The sequence below is a fragment of the Leucopleurus acutus genome (assembly GCF_964270905.1).
Source record: "Leucopleurus acutus genome assembly, chromosome: 1".
Lineage (NCBI taxonomy): Eukaryota > Metazoa > Chordata > Mammalia > Artiodactyla > Delphinidae > Leucopleurus > Leucopleurus acutus.
This window is the reverse complement of record NC_139142.1, coordinates 43,142,733-43,160,514: the sequence shown is the minus strand read 5'-3', so window position 1 is coordinate 43,160,514 and position 17,782 is coordinate 43,142,733. Positions and strand designations below refer to the sequence as shown.

At 41.3% G+C, this 17,782-nt stretch overlaps 1 protein-coding gene across 2 annotated transcripts in view; it reads right to left on the bottom strand.

Moving 5' to 3' along the window:
• Nucleotides 1–7,675: 7,675 nt before the first annotated feature.
• CCDC198 (coiled-coil domain containing 198) overlaps nt 7,676–17,782 on the bottom strand; it is a gene marked incomplete at its 5' end in the record, with an annotated part of 29,124 nt that continues 19,017 nt past the window's right edge. Inside the window, 4 exons of one of the 2 annotated variants that reach the window (XM_082842780.1) lie at nt 7,676–7,944; nt 13,704–13,863; nt 14,694–14,795; nt 15,938–16,024. In XM_082842780.1, coding sequence (XP_082698906.1) covers nt 7,715–7,944; nt 13,704–13,863; nt 14,694–14,795; nt 15,938–16,024 — 579 coding nt within the window. In that variant the 3' untranslated portion in view covers nt 7,676–7,714. The remainder of the gene's footprint in view (nt 7,945–13,703; nt 13,864–14,693; nt 14,796–15,937; nt 16,025–17,782) is intronic. The other variant, XM_082842781.1, reaches the window with a different exon arrangement.

Below are 17,782 nucleotides of genomic sequence, written 5' to 3'. Positions count from 1 at the left end.
GGAATATCTTTTTCTATCCCCTCACTTTCAGTCTGTATGTGTGTTGGGTGCTGTTTTAAGTACTTTAATGTATGATCTTATTTCTGTCACTGTGAGGTAGGCACTATTATAATTTCCATTTTACAGTGAGGAGGTTTTGAAGACAGGCAAACTTGAAATGAAATTGCAGTTTTTCCAATTAAATGTGTGGGCATTGACATTTCATACACTTTATTAACATCGGTTTTCCCTTTTCAGAATCGAGAATGATAATGTCTATCATGGAATCAGGATCAGGAATTCTATACACAGAGAAGACTCATTAAAAAATACACAGCTTTTATTAACTATTGATACCTGATTCAGAATTTCTTTCAGTTATTTAACCTCTATGTGGTCATAAGGAAGTTGCAGAGCCGGGCTGTGAATTCTGAGTCTAGAGCCTATTGTTCTTTACCTCTAGACAGGTGTGCTGGTAAATGTTTAATATCCAGCTCTCTGAAAAAAAAAAAAGTCCCGATTGGCAACATTTGCCAATTTTTGTGGTGTAACTACTCTCACCATGGTTGATGTGGTATCACTGAATATGGATTTGGGAAGAGGTCCTCATAATTCCTCTTGGGAACCGGAACTGGCCACACTAGGCAATTCCAGCACTCCTCAGCCTCCAGCATTACATCATAAGGCAAGGAGGTGGTTGCTGTGTAAGGTACCTGTTGGTTGAGGTTCTTTGGCTTCAAGAAATAGAAATCAGGTGGAGCTGGTCCAAGTCAAAGGTGAATTCGCTGTAAAGATACAGTCTTAGAAGGAAGGGCAAGGAGGCAGCAGGGCTTAGGAGGGCTGGGAATGAGGGATAGATGTGCTGTGGGGTCTCAGTGCATCCCTTGTCTCTGACTCTGTTTACTGCAGGTCTGTGTTCCTGCATCTCTGGCTCACAGGGCAGAATGCTACTATCCATCAATCCTGAATGTACCCACTGAGGTTCTTGCCACCAGCAGAGACTGAGGTCCTCTCTGACTGGCTCAGTTGGGTCAAGGGTCAGTCCTAGACAGTCAGCTATGACCATATGACGTTAGTGTTGGCCATAGTCTGTTTGCTTCTGTTCATGATCACATTGGAGATGTCATTCTAGACTAGGACCAGCCCCTTGTGTCTCTGAAATTCTGTTACACTTAAAACCCGTTGTCACACCACGATCCTCTGGACTCCTCACCATCTGTATCTTGATGACCTTTCTGAGGTCGTCCCTGTCAGTGTCCCCTTTGCTCACTTCACTTTTCCAGCCTTCTTGTTGGTCCTTGAATATTACAAGTCATCTCAACTCAGGGCCTTTGTACTTGCTCTCACAGGTGTTCTCATGGCTTCCATCCTCACTTCATTCAAGTCTCTTCCTCAGAGATTCTAAAACCATGGGTCAAATCCATTTCACCTTGCTTTACTAATCAAGGTCATTTTCATTGTTGCTACAAAAGATTTGCCTGTTCTCCAACCAGCACATAGCCCAAGTTGCTTTCCAGGAACTTGCAGTCAGCTGTGTCTAGTTCAAGCCGAGCCAGTTAAGACTGGATGGGACCACTGACCCTCCAGCTGGGCATGCCTGAGTATTCTTTAGCTGTCAGAGGGCTGAAAACTCCACCCTCAGATTGTGTTAAGCACTTACATATTTGAATGTGCCAAGGCCTGTAGCTTCGTTACACCTGCGCAGAAGGACAATTACTGCACCTTTTTCCAATCACCTTTCCCCACACTCCCCACGCCCCCCATGCCTCAGACCACCCTGCTGCTTTATTCTTTATCTCATAAATACCCAAGCCCCTTGGCTTCAGGGAGGCGGATCTGAAACTTGTTCTCCTGTCTTGTCTGTCTTGAGAATAAACCCTCTCTTTGCTGCAAACCTTGTCACTGCAGTGTTTTTGCTTGTTGTGTGTCAGGCAAAACAAACCTGGTTCCCTAACAAGCCCCTCCCTGAGCATCCTGCCTGACACAGTCCATTCCATTGTGCGTGTCCTCATACCTGCTTTATTCTCTTCAGTATTACCTGAAATTGTATCATGTATTTGACTCTCTGCTCCAGGTCTCACCGCTGGAATATGACCCATGGGTCCAGGGACTTTGTCTTGTGTGGCTGTATTTTCAGCATCTGGAGCAGTGCTTGGCCTCTAGTAGACACTTAAAACCTATTGGCTGAATGCTTGATTAAGTAAATGAATGAGAGTGAGCTGCAGACTTATTATGAAGTACACATAAGTTAAGTACACATAAGAGTTAAGTACACTTAACTCTTCACTTTGTTTTAAAATGTTTTTGTTTATTTTGCACATAAATAGTAAATAGTATAATAGTATTCCTTTAAAAGTGAGATGTAATTCGGATTTTTCATGGTCTAAACTTCCCTAATCTACCCCTTAGCATATTTTCTCTCAAGCTTTCCCCACAGTATTCTAAATTAGGTTTTGCAGTAATACGTGGAAATAGGCTTTTGTTTTTCATCTGAGGCAGGAAATATTTGACTTTAATTATGATTTGATGATCCTGGTAAGAAAGGAAGTGGCATGAAGAGCTGGTATTTGTTTTCTGTCTTTAAAGTCTCTGTGTGAGCAGAAAAGATTATCTTCTTGTTTACAAAACTATTTCATAGGTGACTCCTGCAAGAATCGTCTTCAGTTAACTCCCAGTACAGTAACTCAGAATTATCGTCAAAATAGATAGATGAAGAAGAATGGCCCTTTGCTGGAAAAAAATAATCGAGAAAAGCATATTTCCAAAAGTATGCCAGAAAAAAGACTTCTTTTTCTCATGAAAAATTCAGAGCAAGAAAGAAAATGTTATTTTCACAAGAGAAAGCATGTATTTGGTCATAGACAAGCCTCCCCCCACTCTCCCCACCCCCCACCATCCCCAAAGCTGAGGAGATTTTCAGTTAGAGAAAATTGACAACTTTGCCTTGAGGCTTAATTTTATAGCTTTTACCAGCGGCAGCAGCTGTGTTTACTGACGGCCCTGCCTTGCCTCTGAACAAATTCAAGATTAAGTAAAGGATTGGTGTTCTCAGATAATTACCAGCCAAATGCACAGTCTCTTACTGTGTGTGGAGCTCCAGGCCTCATGTCCTTACCTTTAAAAATTACCTCAGAAGCCGTTGCTTTTAAAGATAGAACTTGGTATATCTGCTATAATAGAATGTTTGTAGCCCTGAAGCTGTGGTTTTCAACCCCAGCTGCACGTTGGATTCACCTGGGAGCTAAAAGCAGGAAAACACCAACCCAGTGCCAGAACTCTAGCCTGACCCAAATAAATCAAAAGGCGGGAACACAAATCCTACTTGTTATTAGGTGTTTGATCACTCGCTGGCTGATTCCAACATGTGGCTCTGAGAACCACCGCCCTCTGGCCCAGGACGCGGTGTGCACCTGAGTTCCATCCTGGATGGGGTGTCTGGTGGGGTTGCTCACTGATCCTGCTCGCAGGCCAAATTGTGAAGACAGTTAAACTTATCTTTAGTCTCTCATCTGCCTTTCTGTACCCCTCACCCCACCCCTGGAAACTCCCCCCCTGACATATTTCTCAGGTGCTCTTATCCTGCCCTGTGCCCCCATTTAAGCACTCAGGCTCCACGGCAATTCTTTCTTGCTAAAAGAAAGCTCTCACCATTTCCGGTGTAATAGTATTCCGCTCCCCAAACAAAAAACATGTAACAGAAATGTGAGAATGCAACTGGTGAGTTGAGGTAAAATTAGGGAGAGGAGGCATGTGCTTCTGGCTCCCATCAGGCCCCTTCTGGTAGGCAGCGGTCTACTCAAAAACACCCAGTTCTGCTGGGTGACCCTGGCAAGTTAGTCGACCTCTCTGTGCCTCAGATTCCTCATCTGTCAAACAGGGGTGACCCAGAAAATTGTTGCGTGGATTATATACGTGAAGCATTTGGAGAGTGCTTGACACACCATAAGCAGTCAGTGCACATTAGCAGTTATTACTATCACCGTTATTATTATTATCGTAATTTCAAATTCTTGAGTTTAAGATTGGGTGAAGGAGAGTTCCACATGGAGCAGGAAAATAGAGAAGGCATTATGATTGACTTTCTTTTGCAGCTGACACACTCCGATTGAATTTCAAGAAATATTTTGAGCTATGGCATCTTCATTGGTACACATACGTGTCTAGCTCCTCTATCCCAAGACAATGTCTAATTTGTGCCATCCATTTAGATGTATAAATTCCAAGATCTAGGGGGAAAAAAAAAAACCCATCTTTTTTTTTGCGGTACGCGGGCCTCTTACCGTTGTGGCCTCTTCTGTTGGCGGAGCACAGGCTCCTCACGCGTAGGCTCAGCGGACATGGCTCACGGACCCAGCCGCTCCGCGGCATGCGGGGTCTTCCTGGACCGGGACACGAACCCGTCTCCTCTGCATTGACAGGCAGACTCTCAACCACTGCGCCACCAGGGAAGCCCTTCATTTTAAACTGTATAATCAACCTTGTACAACTAAGACTCTTGGGAAATGAAAGTGAGAGTGAGCAATTGACGCTAATTGACTAGTTAACACATAAATTAATGAATTCCACAAACATTAAATAATAAACTCGGTGCCAGATGTTATGCTAGGAAGCAGGGGGATGGGTGTAGGGTGTGGATACTACAGGGAGGAGACGCCGAGCCCTCATGTAGCTCAGAGACCAGTGAACGTGTAGAAGGAGGTGTCGTCCAAGTTCAAGTCACAGACCAGAGCCATGAACACCTTCATTGGCCCTGCTGTCTTCAGTGCTGGGAGTTGCCCACCCCACTTTGTTTTTTTGTTTTCTTTTTTGTAGTACACGGGCCTGCACTGCGCCACCAGGGAAGCCCCTCCCACTTTGTTTTAAACCTTCCAGGTCAACCATAATATGAGGATGTTGAGAATAGGGTGAACTCATTTCTCCTCTCAAGGATCTTACTTTTCCTTTTTTTGTTGGATTCCATATATAAGTGATATCATATGATATCAATATTTGTCTTTCTCTGTCTGACTTACTTCAGTCAGTATGATAATCCCTAGGTCTATCCATGTTGCTGCAAATAGCAAAATTTCATTCTTTTTTATGGCTGAGTAGTATTCCATTGTATATATACCACATCTTCTTTATCCATTTATCTGTCGATGGGCATTTAATATTCCATTGTGTATATATTCCATTGTGTATATATACCACAACTTCTTTATCCATTCATCTGTCGATGGGCATTTAGGTTGCTTCCATGTCTTGGCTGTTGTAAATAGTGCTGCAGTGAACATTGGGGTGCATGTGTCTTTTAAAAATATATTTTCTCAGGATATATGCCCAGCAGTGGAATTGCAGGATCATATGGCAACTCTATTTTAGTTTTTAAGGAACCTCCATACTGTTCTCCATAGTGACTGCACCAATTTACATTCCCTCCAGTGGCGTAGAAAATTTCCTTTTTCTCCGCACCCTCTTCAGCACTTATTGTTTGTAGATTTTGATTTGCCTTTCTCTGGTCAGAATGGCCATAATCTCTCATAATTAGTGATGTTGAGCATTTTTTCATGTGCCTGTTGGCCGTCTGTTTGTCTTCTTTACCAAAATGTCTATTTAGATCTTCTGCCCATTTTTGATTGGGTTGTTTTTTTGAATTAATCCCTTCTCAGTTGTCACATCATCTGCAAGTATTTTCTCCCATTCTGTAGGTTGTCTCCTTTGCTGTGCAAAAGCTTTAAGTTTAATTAGGTCCCATTTGTTTATTTTGGAAAAGATACAATGTACTTATTTACAAAACAGAGACTCACAGACATAGAAAACAAATTTTTGGTTACCAAGGGGGAAAGGGCTGGGGAAGGGATAGATTAGGAGGCTGGGATTAACCTATACATACTACTATATATACAAAAGATAACCAACAAGGACCTACTGTCTAGCACAGGAAACTATATTCGATATTTTGTAATAACCTATAAGGGAAAAAAATCAGAAAAAGAATATATATATATACACACACATACATATGTATACACATACGTGTATATATATATATATATATGCACACACATATATATAACTGAATCATTGTGCTGTACACCTGAAACTAGCACAACATTGTAAATCAACTGTACTTCAATTTAAAAAAAAGAAGGATCTTACTTTTCCAAACAGGCTGACTGGTCAAACAATCTATGCATTCCTTTGTAGGAAATACGCTTTTTACCTACCAAAGAAAAAGTAAGAATGCTGCTTGCAAAGAACTGGGAGTAAAAATGCCCAGGGATGACCTAATGAATTGTCTCTGTCCTTGGAAGAAACATGAATGTTCATCCCTTGACACAGCAGTCTTTATCTTCTTAGTGACTGATCTGAATGTGAAATTCAGGGGTGTTTCTATTGTTTTCTTTTTGGAAGTTTCCTAGAGAAGGCTTACAAGGTATTTTTGTTTTACTTTGTTTTAAAGTTCACTAAATTCTTAGAAGCTTCTGGATGGCTTAAAAATATTTTTAGGTTATGCTAAAAGTGGAGTCAAATTTTATACAAAAGAAGTTCTTAAAATTGCCTAAAAATCTACTTTGGGGGCCCCTATAGATAGCACAAGGGATTCTTGTGATTGAACTTCTCTGTATCTGATTGTGGGGTTGCTCACATGAATCTACGCACGTGACAAAACTACACAGAACTAAATACACACACAAACGAGTACATGTAACTGGTAAAATCTGAATAAAGTAGATTGCTTGAAGGGTAAAAGAAATTTTAATTTTGTAAATATAATCACTTTTGGACTGAACATTTCTAGGTTTCCCTTTAAAGAGTTCTAAGATCTACACCATAATCTAAGGGGTCTTCATTTAATTTTGAGTTTCACTCACAGTGACGTTCCACACTTGACATTATTTTACCTTTTTCCTATAGCCTCTCTGTTATGAGGTAACAAGTTTCTAACTCACAGGAAAGTGACTTAAGTGAGCTTACTGTCTACTGTAGCATCACTGTGACTTTTCTTTAAAAAGGCATTTTTATTTCTATCAAATTTACTCTCTCATCTATTTGTTTTATAAGAAATAATTTGCTTTTAAAACAGTGGGGTGCCATGTCTCAGAGATGGACCCCAATAGACCACACTTTGGAATTGATGCCTTGTGTAGCCCCTTTTTCATTACCTGTGACCTGGCCTATGACTTGTAGTAACCAATCGAGTGTGTGTTGTGGGGCAGTGATTTGGGGCCCGTTCCATGAATTAGACTTAAGAGGATGGGCAGCTTTTCCTCCTCTGGGAACGTTTGCTTTGGGGAACCCTGGGCTGACATAAAAGCAAATTCACTACCCTGCAGGAGAGAGCACTTGGGGAATCCACATGAGGAGGCTCTGGGATGATACAGAGAGGGGGCGAGGTCCAGCTGTCTCAGTGTCCTGGTCGAGCCTCCAGAGGACTCTAGTCCTAGCTGCCATCTGGCTTCAACAGCATGAAAAACTTCAAAAGACACCAGCAGAAGAACCACCCAACTGAGCCCAGCAACCCACAGAAAAGTTGGACAATAAGTGGCTGTTATTTAAGCCCCTAAGTTTTGAGGCAGTTAGTTATGTAGTATAATTAACAATATATCTCACTTGTTTAATCTTAGGATTTCAAAATGAAAAGAAAGTGAATTGGTGTCCTCAAAATAGTTCATATACTACCTTGGAGAATTTTTAAATGAAAGTCAGCTTTCAATGCACTCAGTATCTAGGTTAGTGAATAGTATTATTATTCTCAATCAAAAAACTCGTCAGAAAGTGGAATTTTCTCTGTCCTGGTCCTCACCAGTGCTCGTGGTTTCTTCTCGTCCTTCCCCAACTCATCTGAGTCAGAGCTGGAACTGTCCCAGAGAAGCTGTCCATGAGCCTCTCGTTCACGGAACCATGTTTCCAATTTGCCAGTTTTCTGGGGACAATAGTCATTACTTGCTTGATGTTCCAGAAATTCTGCATTCTGTGTATTTTCTACAAAGAATTAGAAGTTCATTTAATTTATTTTTTCCCCTGACAATGATGTATTTGTTTAAGTGCTTAGGTTTTTAGGAACACAAAATAATCTACTTGGTGTTCTTTAAAAAAAAAAATATATATATATATATATATATATATATATATATATATATATATATATATACACACACACATACACACACATATAAAGGATTTCAACTGGTGTTTCTGTAAGCATTAAAAATGCTTTCCTTGCTATTTAAAAAACTTCTTAATCTTCTGAAAGTCACAAGAATGGCACAGTACACACTTGTATACCCTAACTCATCAACAACATTTTGTCACAGTATTGTTTTATACATATATGTACACACACACACACACACACACACACACACACACACACTTTTCTTCAGCTGAACCATTTGAGAATTAGTTTCAGAGTCACTTCCTCCCAAAATACATCACCACAAGTCTCCTAAGAACAAGGGCAATTTTCCTATGTAACCACAATACAATTATTACACTTAAGATATATGACATTGAGACAACATTGTTTTCTAATATACGTTCTGTATTCAGATATCCATGGTTGTCCCAGTAATACCCTTTATAACGGCTTTTTGTTTGTCTGTTTGTGTTTTATTTTTTAGATCCAGGATCCAATCTAGGAATATGTGTTGCATTTTATTTTCTTATCTCTTAATCTCCTTTAATTCAAGAACACTCTCCTATCTTTTTCTTCTTTCTTCTCTTCTCCTTCCTTCCTTCCTTCTTTCCTTCCTTCCTTCCTTCCTTCCTTCCTTTTCTCCCTCTCTTCTTCGCCTTCCCCTCCCCTCCCCTCCCCTCCCCTCCTCTCCTCTCCTCTCCTATCCCCCTCCCATCTCCCCCTTCTTCTTCTCCTTCGTCTGTCTTTCTCTCCCCCTCCCCAACTCTCTCACTGGCTCTTTTCCTCCTCCACCTTCATTATCTTCTTTTTTTCCTAACACTGACATTTTAAAGCATCCAGGTCAATTGTTTGGTAGAATGGCCCTAAATTCAGGCTTCTCTGATTGTTTCCTTGTGATTAAATTAAGGTTAAGTGGTTTTGGCAAGAATATTGCACAGGTGATGTTGCCTGGAGCTACTTATTGAACATCTACTACATGCTAGGCACATACTATACACTTTTCTTAACCTTCACATCAGCTCTGCCTTTCGTAGCAGAATCACCTATGGAGATTTTCAGAGACACAGATGCCAGATCTACAGAACTAGGGAGCTCAAAGGGTCAGGCACTTATTTTACCTTTTTTTTTTTTTGGAAGAGATTTAATTTATTTTTTGGTGTGGGATTTTGTGCATGTATGTCTTTACTTTAGCTTTTTATTTAGGTAGTACTCAGTGCCCTTTTAGAATGCACTTCAGAACAACAGGCTTTATGCAAGGAAGGTGGCTTTTAAGAAAACAAAATCTTAACGATCATTTTCAAGCTTGGAAAATCATCCTGGGTCAAAGTCCAGATTTTCCCCTCAGTCTGGTGGAATCAGCTGTAACTTTATGGATGCTGTTTTCATGATTGTTGCTTATCAAATCTTAAGGCATATTTTATTTAAGCCCTTGATATCTGAAGTTGCATATGGTTACAAAAGAATATCAAGCATTTCAACGTGAGGATTCATGCCTTGTGACTCGCGAGTTCCCTTTCTGCCTCACTGAGGGGCTACCCTGCTCTCCCCTTGAATGTTACTGTACTTACTAGCATTGTCTATTTACACAGCCCCGACAGAAAACTATAGTTAATTTATCCTGCAGCCCCAATCTGTCTCCTGAGCTCTGATACATTTTTTGTACAACTGGACACCTCCTCTTTGATGTCTCCTGACAATATGTCAGCTCCACCTTCTTTTTCTGTCTTAAACCTGCCTCTTCTCCCAGTTACCCTAATCCAGCACTTGGTTGTAACTTTGTTCCATCATCTGCCTAGTTCTTCAGGAGAAACCCAAGAATCCTCCTGGCCACCTCACTCTCTCCACGTACCCATGTGTAATTCATCACCAGGTTCTGCCAATTCTCTCTCCTAAATATCTTATATCTGGCTCCTTCTCTCCCTCCTCTGTGTCACCCTTCTCTGCTGGTCCAGACACCACCTCTCTCTTGCACTACTGCTATGTACTTCTCACCTGTCTCCCCACATCCTCTTGCATTCCTCTCCCATCCATGCTCCACAGTTCAGACAGAGTAATATTTAAAATATAAACCCAATAGTTCACTTACTTGCCCTTTCAGTGGCTTCCCATTGATCTTAAGATAGAATTCAAAGTCTTTATTTGATTTATGAGACCCTGTGTGCCCTGGGCCCTGACTGTGCCTCCAGCGCCATCTCCAATCATTCTCTATCTCAATGTCTCTTCTCCATCTGGTGTCTGGAATCTGTCAGGCTCCTTCCCACTCAAGGGCTTTTGCACACTTATCAATCACAGTTTAGGATGTCCCAGGACTCTGTTCCTTATGCTCACGTGCTCACCTGCTCCCTTCATGCAGCTACTTCCTGTCTCAAATATCACTTCCTCACAGAAACTGTCCAACTCCTCAGATTATTAGGTCTCTCAGTTATACTCTCATTGGACTTTCCTTTGTTCATTGTGTATGCTATTGTGTAAGAACCACATCTACTCAGTTCAGTATCTGTTGAAAGAGTAAGTAAGTAAAGGAATGAACAAGTGAGCCATCAGAGAATTTTGGCAGGCAGGAAGTATTGGTAACTGGGACCTGGGAAGGGCTTCATTCATTGGGGCCAGGGCGTGTCAATCATCTCTGCTCTACACATGAGCCCAGAACTATTAGAAGCATCACTCAGACTGAGAAGAGGGATTTTCTGCAGACTAGAGGCAGGAGCTTTGAAACAGGAAGAGACCATTTGTTAATGGTGGGATCTAATGTAATATTAGCAATAGCTTGACTCTCACTACGCTCTTGGTGTTATGATATTTCAACTCTAAAGTTAGTATGTGAGGCAAAAGTCACATGTTCAGTTTTATCCTTGAAAATCCCTTAAGTCACTCACAAAGCACTATATACAAAGTTTTGTATACTAAGCACTAAAGTCTGAGAACTTCTGAGCTAGATGTCTTATTACTTGTTACATTTTGATAATCTCTGTTTGATTCTTTATGGTTGCTAGACTTAAAGAAAAAATAAAAAAAGAAAAACACAATCTTTAAAACCTAAATGTGTTTTGGGTGAGCAGAGTAGAGGAAAGTGTATCCTACTTCACAATTAATTTGGGGAGAGAGGAAAGAAACAGAGGCCAGTGTGGGAAAAATAGGGAGTGATTTTAGGTAGTACAAGGATCATACCAACCATTAAAAATGTTTGATGGTTATGTATTTTATAATATGTGTTTTAGAAAAATGTATTACCAGTATATCGAACCCATAATGTCACAGTTAATTCACAGACAAGGCTAAATTATAAAAATAAAACAAAGCAAGATACCTTAAAGGAAAATACTAAGTAAATAATAGTACAAGTGGCCAGATAAGACCAGAGTTGTGAAGGTGACATTCAAATGATGTATGTGGAGTGACACTTCCCCTGAAGCAGGTAGTTATTTTCACTATAAGACATCAGTTCCGTATTTCTTCAGTTTTGTCCCTATCCATATGATACTTTACATTTTATATGTGCTTTTACACACATCATTTGAATTTTATGTAAACTCTACATGCTTTATTCCCATTTTATAGATGTGGAAACTGAGGTTCAAAGAGGTTAGACAACTGGAAGTTAGCTATAATCTCTCTGTAGAATAAAGCTATATGAACAAATATATAGCTAATATTTATTGAGTGGCTGCTCTTAGCGGTACTATTCGGGCTTCTATTATTCTAATTCTATTCTAATAGTGGTACTATTGAGCGGCTGTGTACCAGGCACTGTTCTAGGAACAAGAAAAGATCCTAGCTCCCATGGAGCTTACAATTAGTGAATGTACCATCAGGGCTCAAATAAAGGACTTTGATTCCAAGTCCAGTGCTTTTTCTACTCACTAGACTCATATGGCTTCTGGAAAGTGTAGGAGCCATATTAACATGTTAAAACTCATAGAATTGTATACCTAAAATAGCAATGTTCACTTTGTGTAAGTTATATATTATCATGTATTACACAGATATATGTAATTTACTATGTAACTATCTATAAAATATAGGTAAAGCATGTGTGATTTCATTTTAAAGAGGCAGCAAGAAACAAAGACTGATTTTTATCTCACAAGAGAGCTGAAACTCTCATCCTACCTTCCAAAAGAGGGAACAAAAATGGACAAATAGAGCCTTAAATAAGAGGAGCTGGGTACAGAGGAACCTTAATTACCAGAACCCGACTAGCAGAGTGCTCATGGAAGTCTATGATCTTAGCGACGTTTCATTTTTAGGAGAAAGCAAAGTGAACTGCTTTTAGAAGACAAAGAAGGAGATCAAAGATGCTACTTGGGAATATGTAAAAAGGACCCATTGCTTGAGCATATGCCTACAGAGTGGTGAGGTCTCTAAGGCTTTGCAGAGGGAAGCCTTCTCTTGAGAGAGAAATTGGAGGAGTCATAACCTCTACATTTGCTGACTTTCCCAAGGTTGTCCTGGACCCAGCTCTGAGTCGCTGGAGTCCTGATGAGGCTATATGAGGGGATGGGTGGGAGTGCACCCTTTGGAATCAGAAAGACCCGGCCTTGAATCCTGGCTCTGTCACATGGGGGCTAATAGTAACTCCTGTCTTATAGGTGTGAAGTTTAAATGCGATAATTCACGTTAAGGGTGGACCACGGTGCCTGGCTTAGAGTAAGCACTCAAGAGACCTTAGCTGGAACTAAATGAAACAGCTTTAAAAAGTATCAGGAGAGCAGAGGAGAACCCCCTTCTCCATGTGCCTCAGTCTCCCCTGGCCTCTCTAGATCTGAAGCATCTTCCAAATGTTGGGGGTTTTTTTTGGCCTGATCTCAAGCAATGACTCTAAGTGTCTAATTTTAACTGAGGCACCTTTCTTGGTGGTTTTGCCAATATTTTTTAAATGGTAAAAGTTGTTTTTCTGTGTGACTACACAGCATATTTCATTCTGGGACGTGGGACTATAGGTTAAATAGATGTTCCAAGCAGATTTTTCATTTATTCAGCCTTTTCTTATTTAATTAACTTATTGATTAAGCATCTCATTCCTCTGAGCAGGGGCAGTGTCTCTTTCAGCTGGTAACTTTGCATCTTAGAAGGTCAAGACCTCCAGAGACATGGCCAGCATTTCTGTAGATCTCTAAGTGGTCAGTCTTGCTAATGGGGGATTGGCCCACAGCGCAGTAAGCTCTGTATGTGAACAATACCATGCATTTGCAGTGGTGGGTTTGCTCTGGGGGAGTACAGACAGGGAGAACTTAATGGGATGCTAATTGATGGGGCAACACAACACAGAGTTTATGAGCAAAATGTCTGTTGGAAATCACAGAGCCATCTGAGGCCCCTGAGCAACCTGGCCTGACTACAGTGTGTGGGCTGGGAGTGATCATAGCAGGAGATGAAGCCAGGAAGGTAGGCAGAGCCTAGATCCTGAAGGCTTAGAGTATCAGGGCAAGGAGTTATACCTTGTCCTCAGGCTCAAGGAGACTCACTGAAGGATTTTTTTTTTTTTCCAGCAGGAGAGTGATATGGTCAGATTTGCATTTCACCTTCCCCACTCCACATCAGAAGTTTATTTGATGAAGTTTTTAAAATGCTTGAAATATTTTACTAAAAAAATTGTGTGCCTCACCTGGACTTCTGTTCAAGGTTTCATCAGGCAACAAGGTTAGAAAGTCACCGTCGTCATTTCTTGGGATGCTTTGAAGGATTTTCTTGACTTTATGGTCCCTCTGTTTCTGCTTATTAGTTCTTGCCTCCTTGTGAAGACTTGTCTTCAATTCCACTTGGGCCTGAAATTGATCAGCTATAAACAGTTAGTATTCTCCCCTCAAGCTATTTTCACCAGAGTAGGTCAACAGATCAGCTACTTTGCAAATAGTGTGCTTATCTGTAGACATCTGTGGTCAACAGATCAGCTACTTTGCAAATAGTGTGCTTATCTGTAGACATCTGTGGTCCCCTAAATAGAACACGGTTCTCTTTTTTCCTGTTAGAAGGTATGGAAACTTTCTTCACGTGCAGGTTTGTTAGGAGAAAGGGGAGCATGCCTATAATCTCAAAACAGTGAGGGCCTTTGTAAAACCATTTCACCATAGGCTAGCTGATATATTTGGAATTGCAGAAGACAGGGACTTCAGGCTTATTCACTAGAGTGAGGAATTTGGGTTATGACATTTACAGGAGACATTACTGTAAAGGGGTTTGTTACAAGAGATCTTGCTTATAAAATGATTCTATGGCTTAAATTATAGAGAGATGCCTAGGTATCAAAACACAGACCAATTCACCACCCTCTTCCTTTTTACTAAACCAAGAAAAATTAACCTCATTTTCCTGCTGGAGCCAGAATGTCATAGAAGCAACAGTTAAAAAAAGGGAGACTTGAGACATGGATACATCCTTGAGAGGATGGAAAACATAGGAAAGACTCAACAGAGTTGGTAGCAGAAGGGATCTTCCTGCTTCTTCTCAATCCCAGTAGTTGAAACTTTGGCTCCAATGACTAAATTTAAAATGCTAGGTAAAGACTAGAGATGAATGCTTAACTATATTCATGTGCCAGGGCAGTGATTATGTAGAGTACATTTGGTAAATATGACCCTCTTCTTCTCATGTTTACCTCTTGTCTTTTACGGTTCGTTTCCAGCATTTGCATCTTATGTAAATATTGTCTTTTCCCAGAAGGATACATTAAAGTTTGCATCTTCTTTTCCAGTTCCTGCTATGAAAGATGACGCACTCGTTAGCATGGGGTAATTAGTTACTGACTCTGCAATCACAACTTGAAATCCTTTTTGGAACAGAGTGAGATCTTAATCATCAGTCATAATCCATAGCGATCTCTTGTGTCGTCAGAGGTGGACCGTTGCAGCTTCCCAACCAGTTCTTAGTGAAGCTATCAGTGAATGAAGTGGCAATTTGCCATGTGTATCATATCATTTTTAAGGTTCCTGTAGAGTTTTGCAAACCTTGAATGGAAATATGTTTCCATATCTCATTTTGACAAGATATCACTTTCCATGTCAACAGCTGCTTTAACTATCTTCCCAGAAATGTGTTCTTGTTTGATGAGACCTGCTTCTCTCTCCCTGCTTCTTCTGTCATTGAGTAATTGTCTGGCTATGAAACTAGAGGGGAGCCAACCTATTTCTGTAGGGTTTACTCCCATATTCCACTATAAGCCCTGGTACACTGCAGTTTAGGAAGGATTTAAAATTGATTATTTGTGACTTGGGTGATCTCCCCTGGTGTATCATAAACTCCAGTGAGACAATGTGAACAGTTAATGAGGGCAGCCAGGGGTGAATATACCCTCATTCATCACTTGCTGTGGCCAGGAAGGGGAAGGGACATGTAGCCAAATGTGTTCAGTGATCCCCTGTTCTGTTTCCCTGTGGACATGAACTGTGGTGGCTATGTGAGCCTCAGGGAGGGGCCCATCTCTATGGGCACTGTCAGTATCACAAACATGGCCTTGGGGATCTAAAAGTACCTGGACATCTTTTATCAACTCAGTCATCTGTGGATGGCAGCATCTAGATGACTCTGAAATGAATCAGGGGAGGAAAGTGTTCACAAATTTGAACACTTCTAGAATCACCAATCTCCAAGTAAAATTCCTCTCTCTCATCTACATCTCCCTGTTTTCACCAGGCAGCAGAGAAGGGCTCAGAGTTCATCTGAGAGGCAAGAGTAATCACCAGTTGGAAGCAGGCCCAGAAGAGAATGGATAGCTTTGGAAAGTTCTAGCTCTGAATGAATTAATAGCTCTCTTTGCCTTTGAGGTCTTCTGTGTGGGGAGTACAGGAAAAGGATGGCCAGCCCCCCAGTTCCCCACCCCCTCCAGGTTTTGCTGCCACTCACCTTGGCTTTGTGAGTCCTCCCAGCTTCTTCCTGGCTCAGGAGCCTTTCAGAAGTAATTACTTGTGGCAGGTCAATGGGTTCAAGCTTCTGGAAGTCCAACATTTAGAGTATTCAGCATTCCTCATGCCATGAGATGATGAAACATAAAAGCCAGATATTAAACTATCTTAACACTCTGCACGTATTCATGAGAGCACACAGGGAAGGCAGTTTCTACAGGATTACAGCTGTATCTGTGTGAAAGGCTTTTTGACCTATCTGGGTTCTTCAGTGTTCTCTTGCACTGTTGCCAGTGACTCATTGATCTAAATATTGGTCAGAGAGTTAAAGGATTAAGAATCATTTTCTGTCTGCATTGAGGGACTATGTCCACGGTTATCAAGCAACAAGGGTCTTAGAATATTAGAGATGAAAGAGGCACCAGGAAGCTCCTTTACTTTATTTATCCCTTAACCACCCAGCTAAACTATTCTGGTCCTTAGGGAAGTAACCTATTTTAAGCTCTCCAGAGAAGCTCCCTCAGCCTCCTCAGTAATAATCACTGGTGCTTATGAGGCATATTGACAATGAAAATGCACTGTGCTAACAAATCTTAGACAAGGATTTTTCCAGCAGGGCCTTGGCTTTATCAGGGAGGTGATGCTGAACTTTCAAGCGGACACTGAGACTAGGCAGCAGTTGATGAACTAGTGATTTGCCGCCAGCTCTACCTGTCTTAGATGACTTAATTTGGAGCACTAGGAAGTGACTGAGCAGGCTTGGGAGACAAGGGCTGGTCTCTTCACATTGACATGCAATCAGGGACCTGAATTTATTTGTTCACTCAGTGATGACTTATTGAATGACTGCTACCGGCCAGACATTGGGTTGCAATGCTCAACAAAAATGGGCATGGTCCCTCTTGGGGCTTACGATCTATGGGGAAACAAGTACACTTTTGCTTGTGTGATTATTTGATGAATAATTACAAACTGCGATTGGGGCTTTGAAGAAAAAGTCTGCAGGGTAGGACTATGACAAGATATAACTGGAGGACTCCACCTTGGGAATGAGGGGTTTTATGAATTGGATTATGTTCCCCCCAAATTCATATGTTGAGGCCCTAAACCACCTCCCCCCAGTACCTCAGAGTGTGACCTTATTGGGAAATAGGGTCCTTGCAGATATAATTAGTTAAGATGAGGTCATACTGGAATAGGGTGGACCCTCAATCCAATATGTCTGGTATCGTTATAAAAAGGAGAAGTTTGGATGCAGACATGCACACAGGGAGAATACCACGTGAAGATAAAGGCAGCAATTGGGGCGATGCTTTCACATGTCCAGGAATGCCAAAGATTGTCAACAAACCACCAGAAGCTAAGAGACAGGCATGGGACAGATTCTTCCACGTAGCCCCCAGAAGGAACCACCCCTGCCAACACCTTGATTTTGGACTTGTAGCTTCTAGAACTGTAAGACAATACATTTCTATTGTTTTAAGCCACACAGTTGTTATACTCTGTTACCACAGCCCTAGAAAACTAATTCAAGGGACAGAGGGGTCAGGAGGCAGTCCAAGAAAGTTTCCTGAGGAAGTAATTTTTTAGCAGCAGTTGGAAGGTTGGGAGTTTTCAGGGGATTGAGGAGTTCCAGGCAGAGGGAATCACATGGGCAATAGCCCCAAGGCAGGAGAGAGCATGATCTCTGGAAGGAACTGTAAGAAGTCAGTTGGCTGCAGTTGAGAGTGAGAGGAAGACTGGCTCACATGGGACTGGAGAGGTAGGCAGGGGCCAGCTCATGAAGGGCCTGAAGGGGCATCATGAAGACGTTGTCTTCTTAAGAGGAGCAGGCAGCCATCGACAC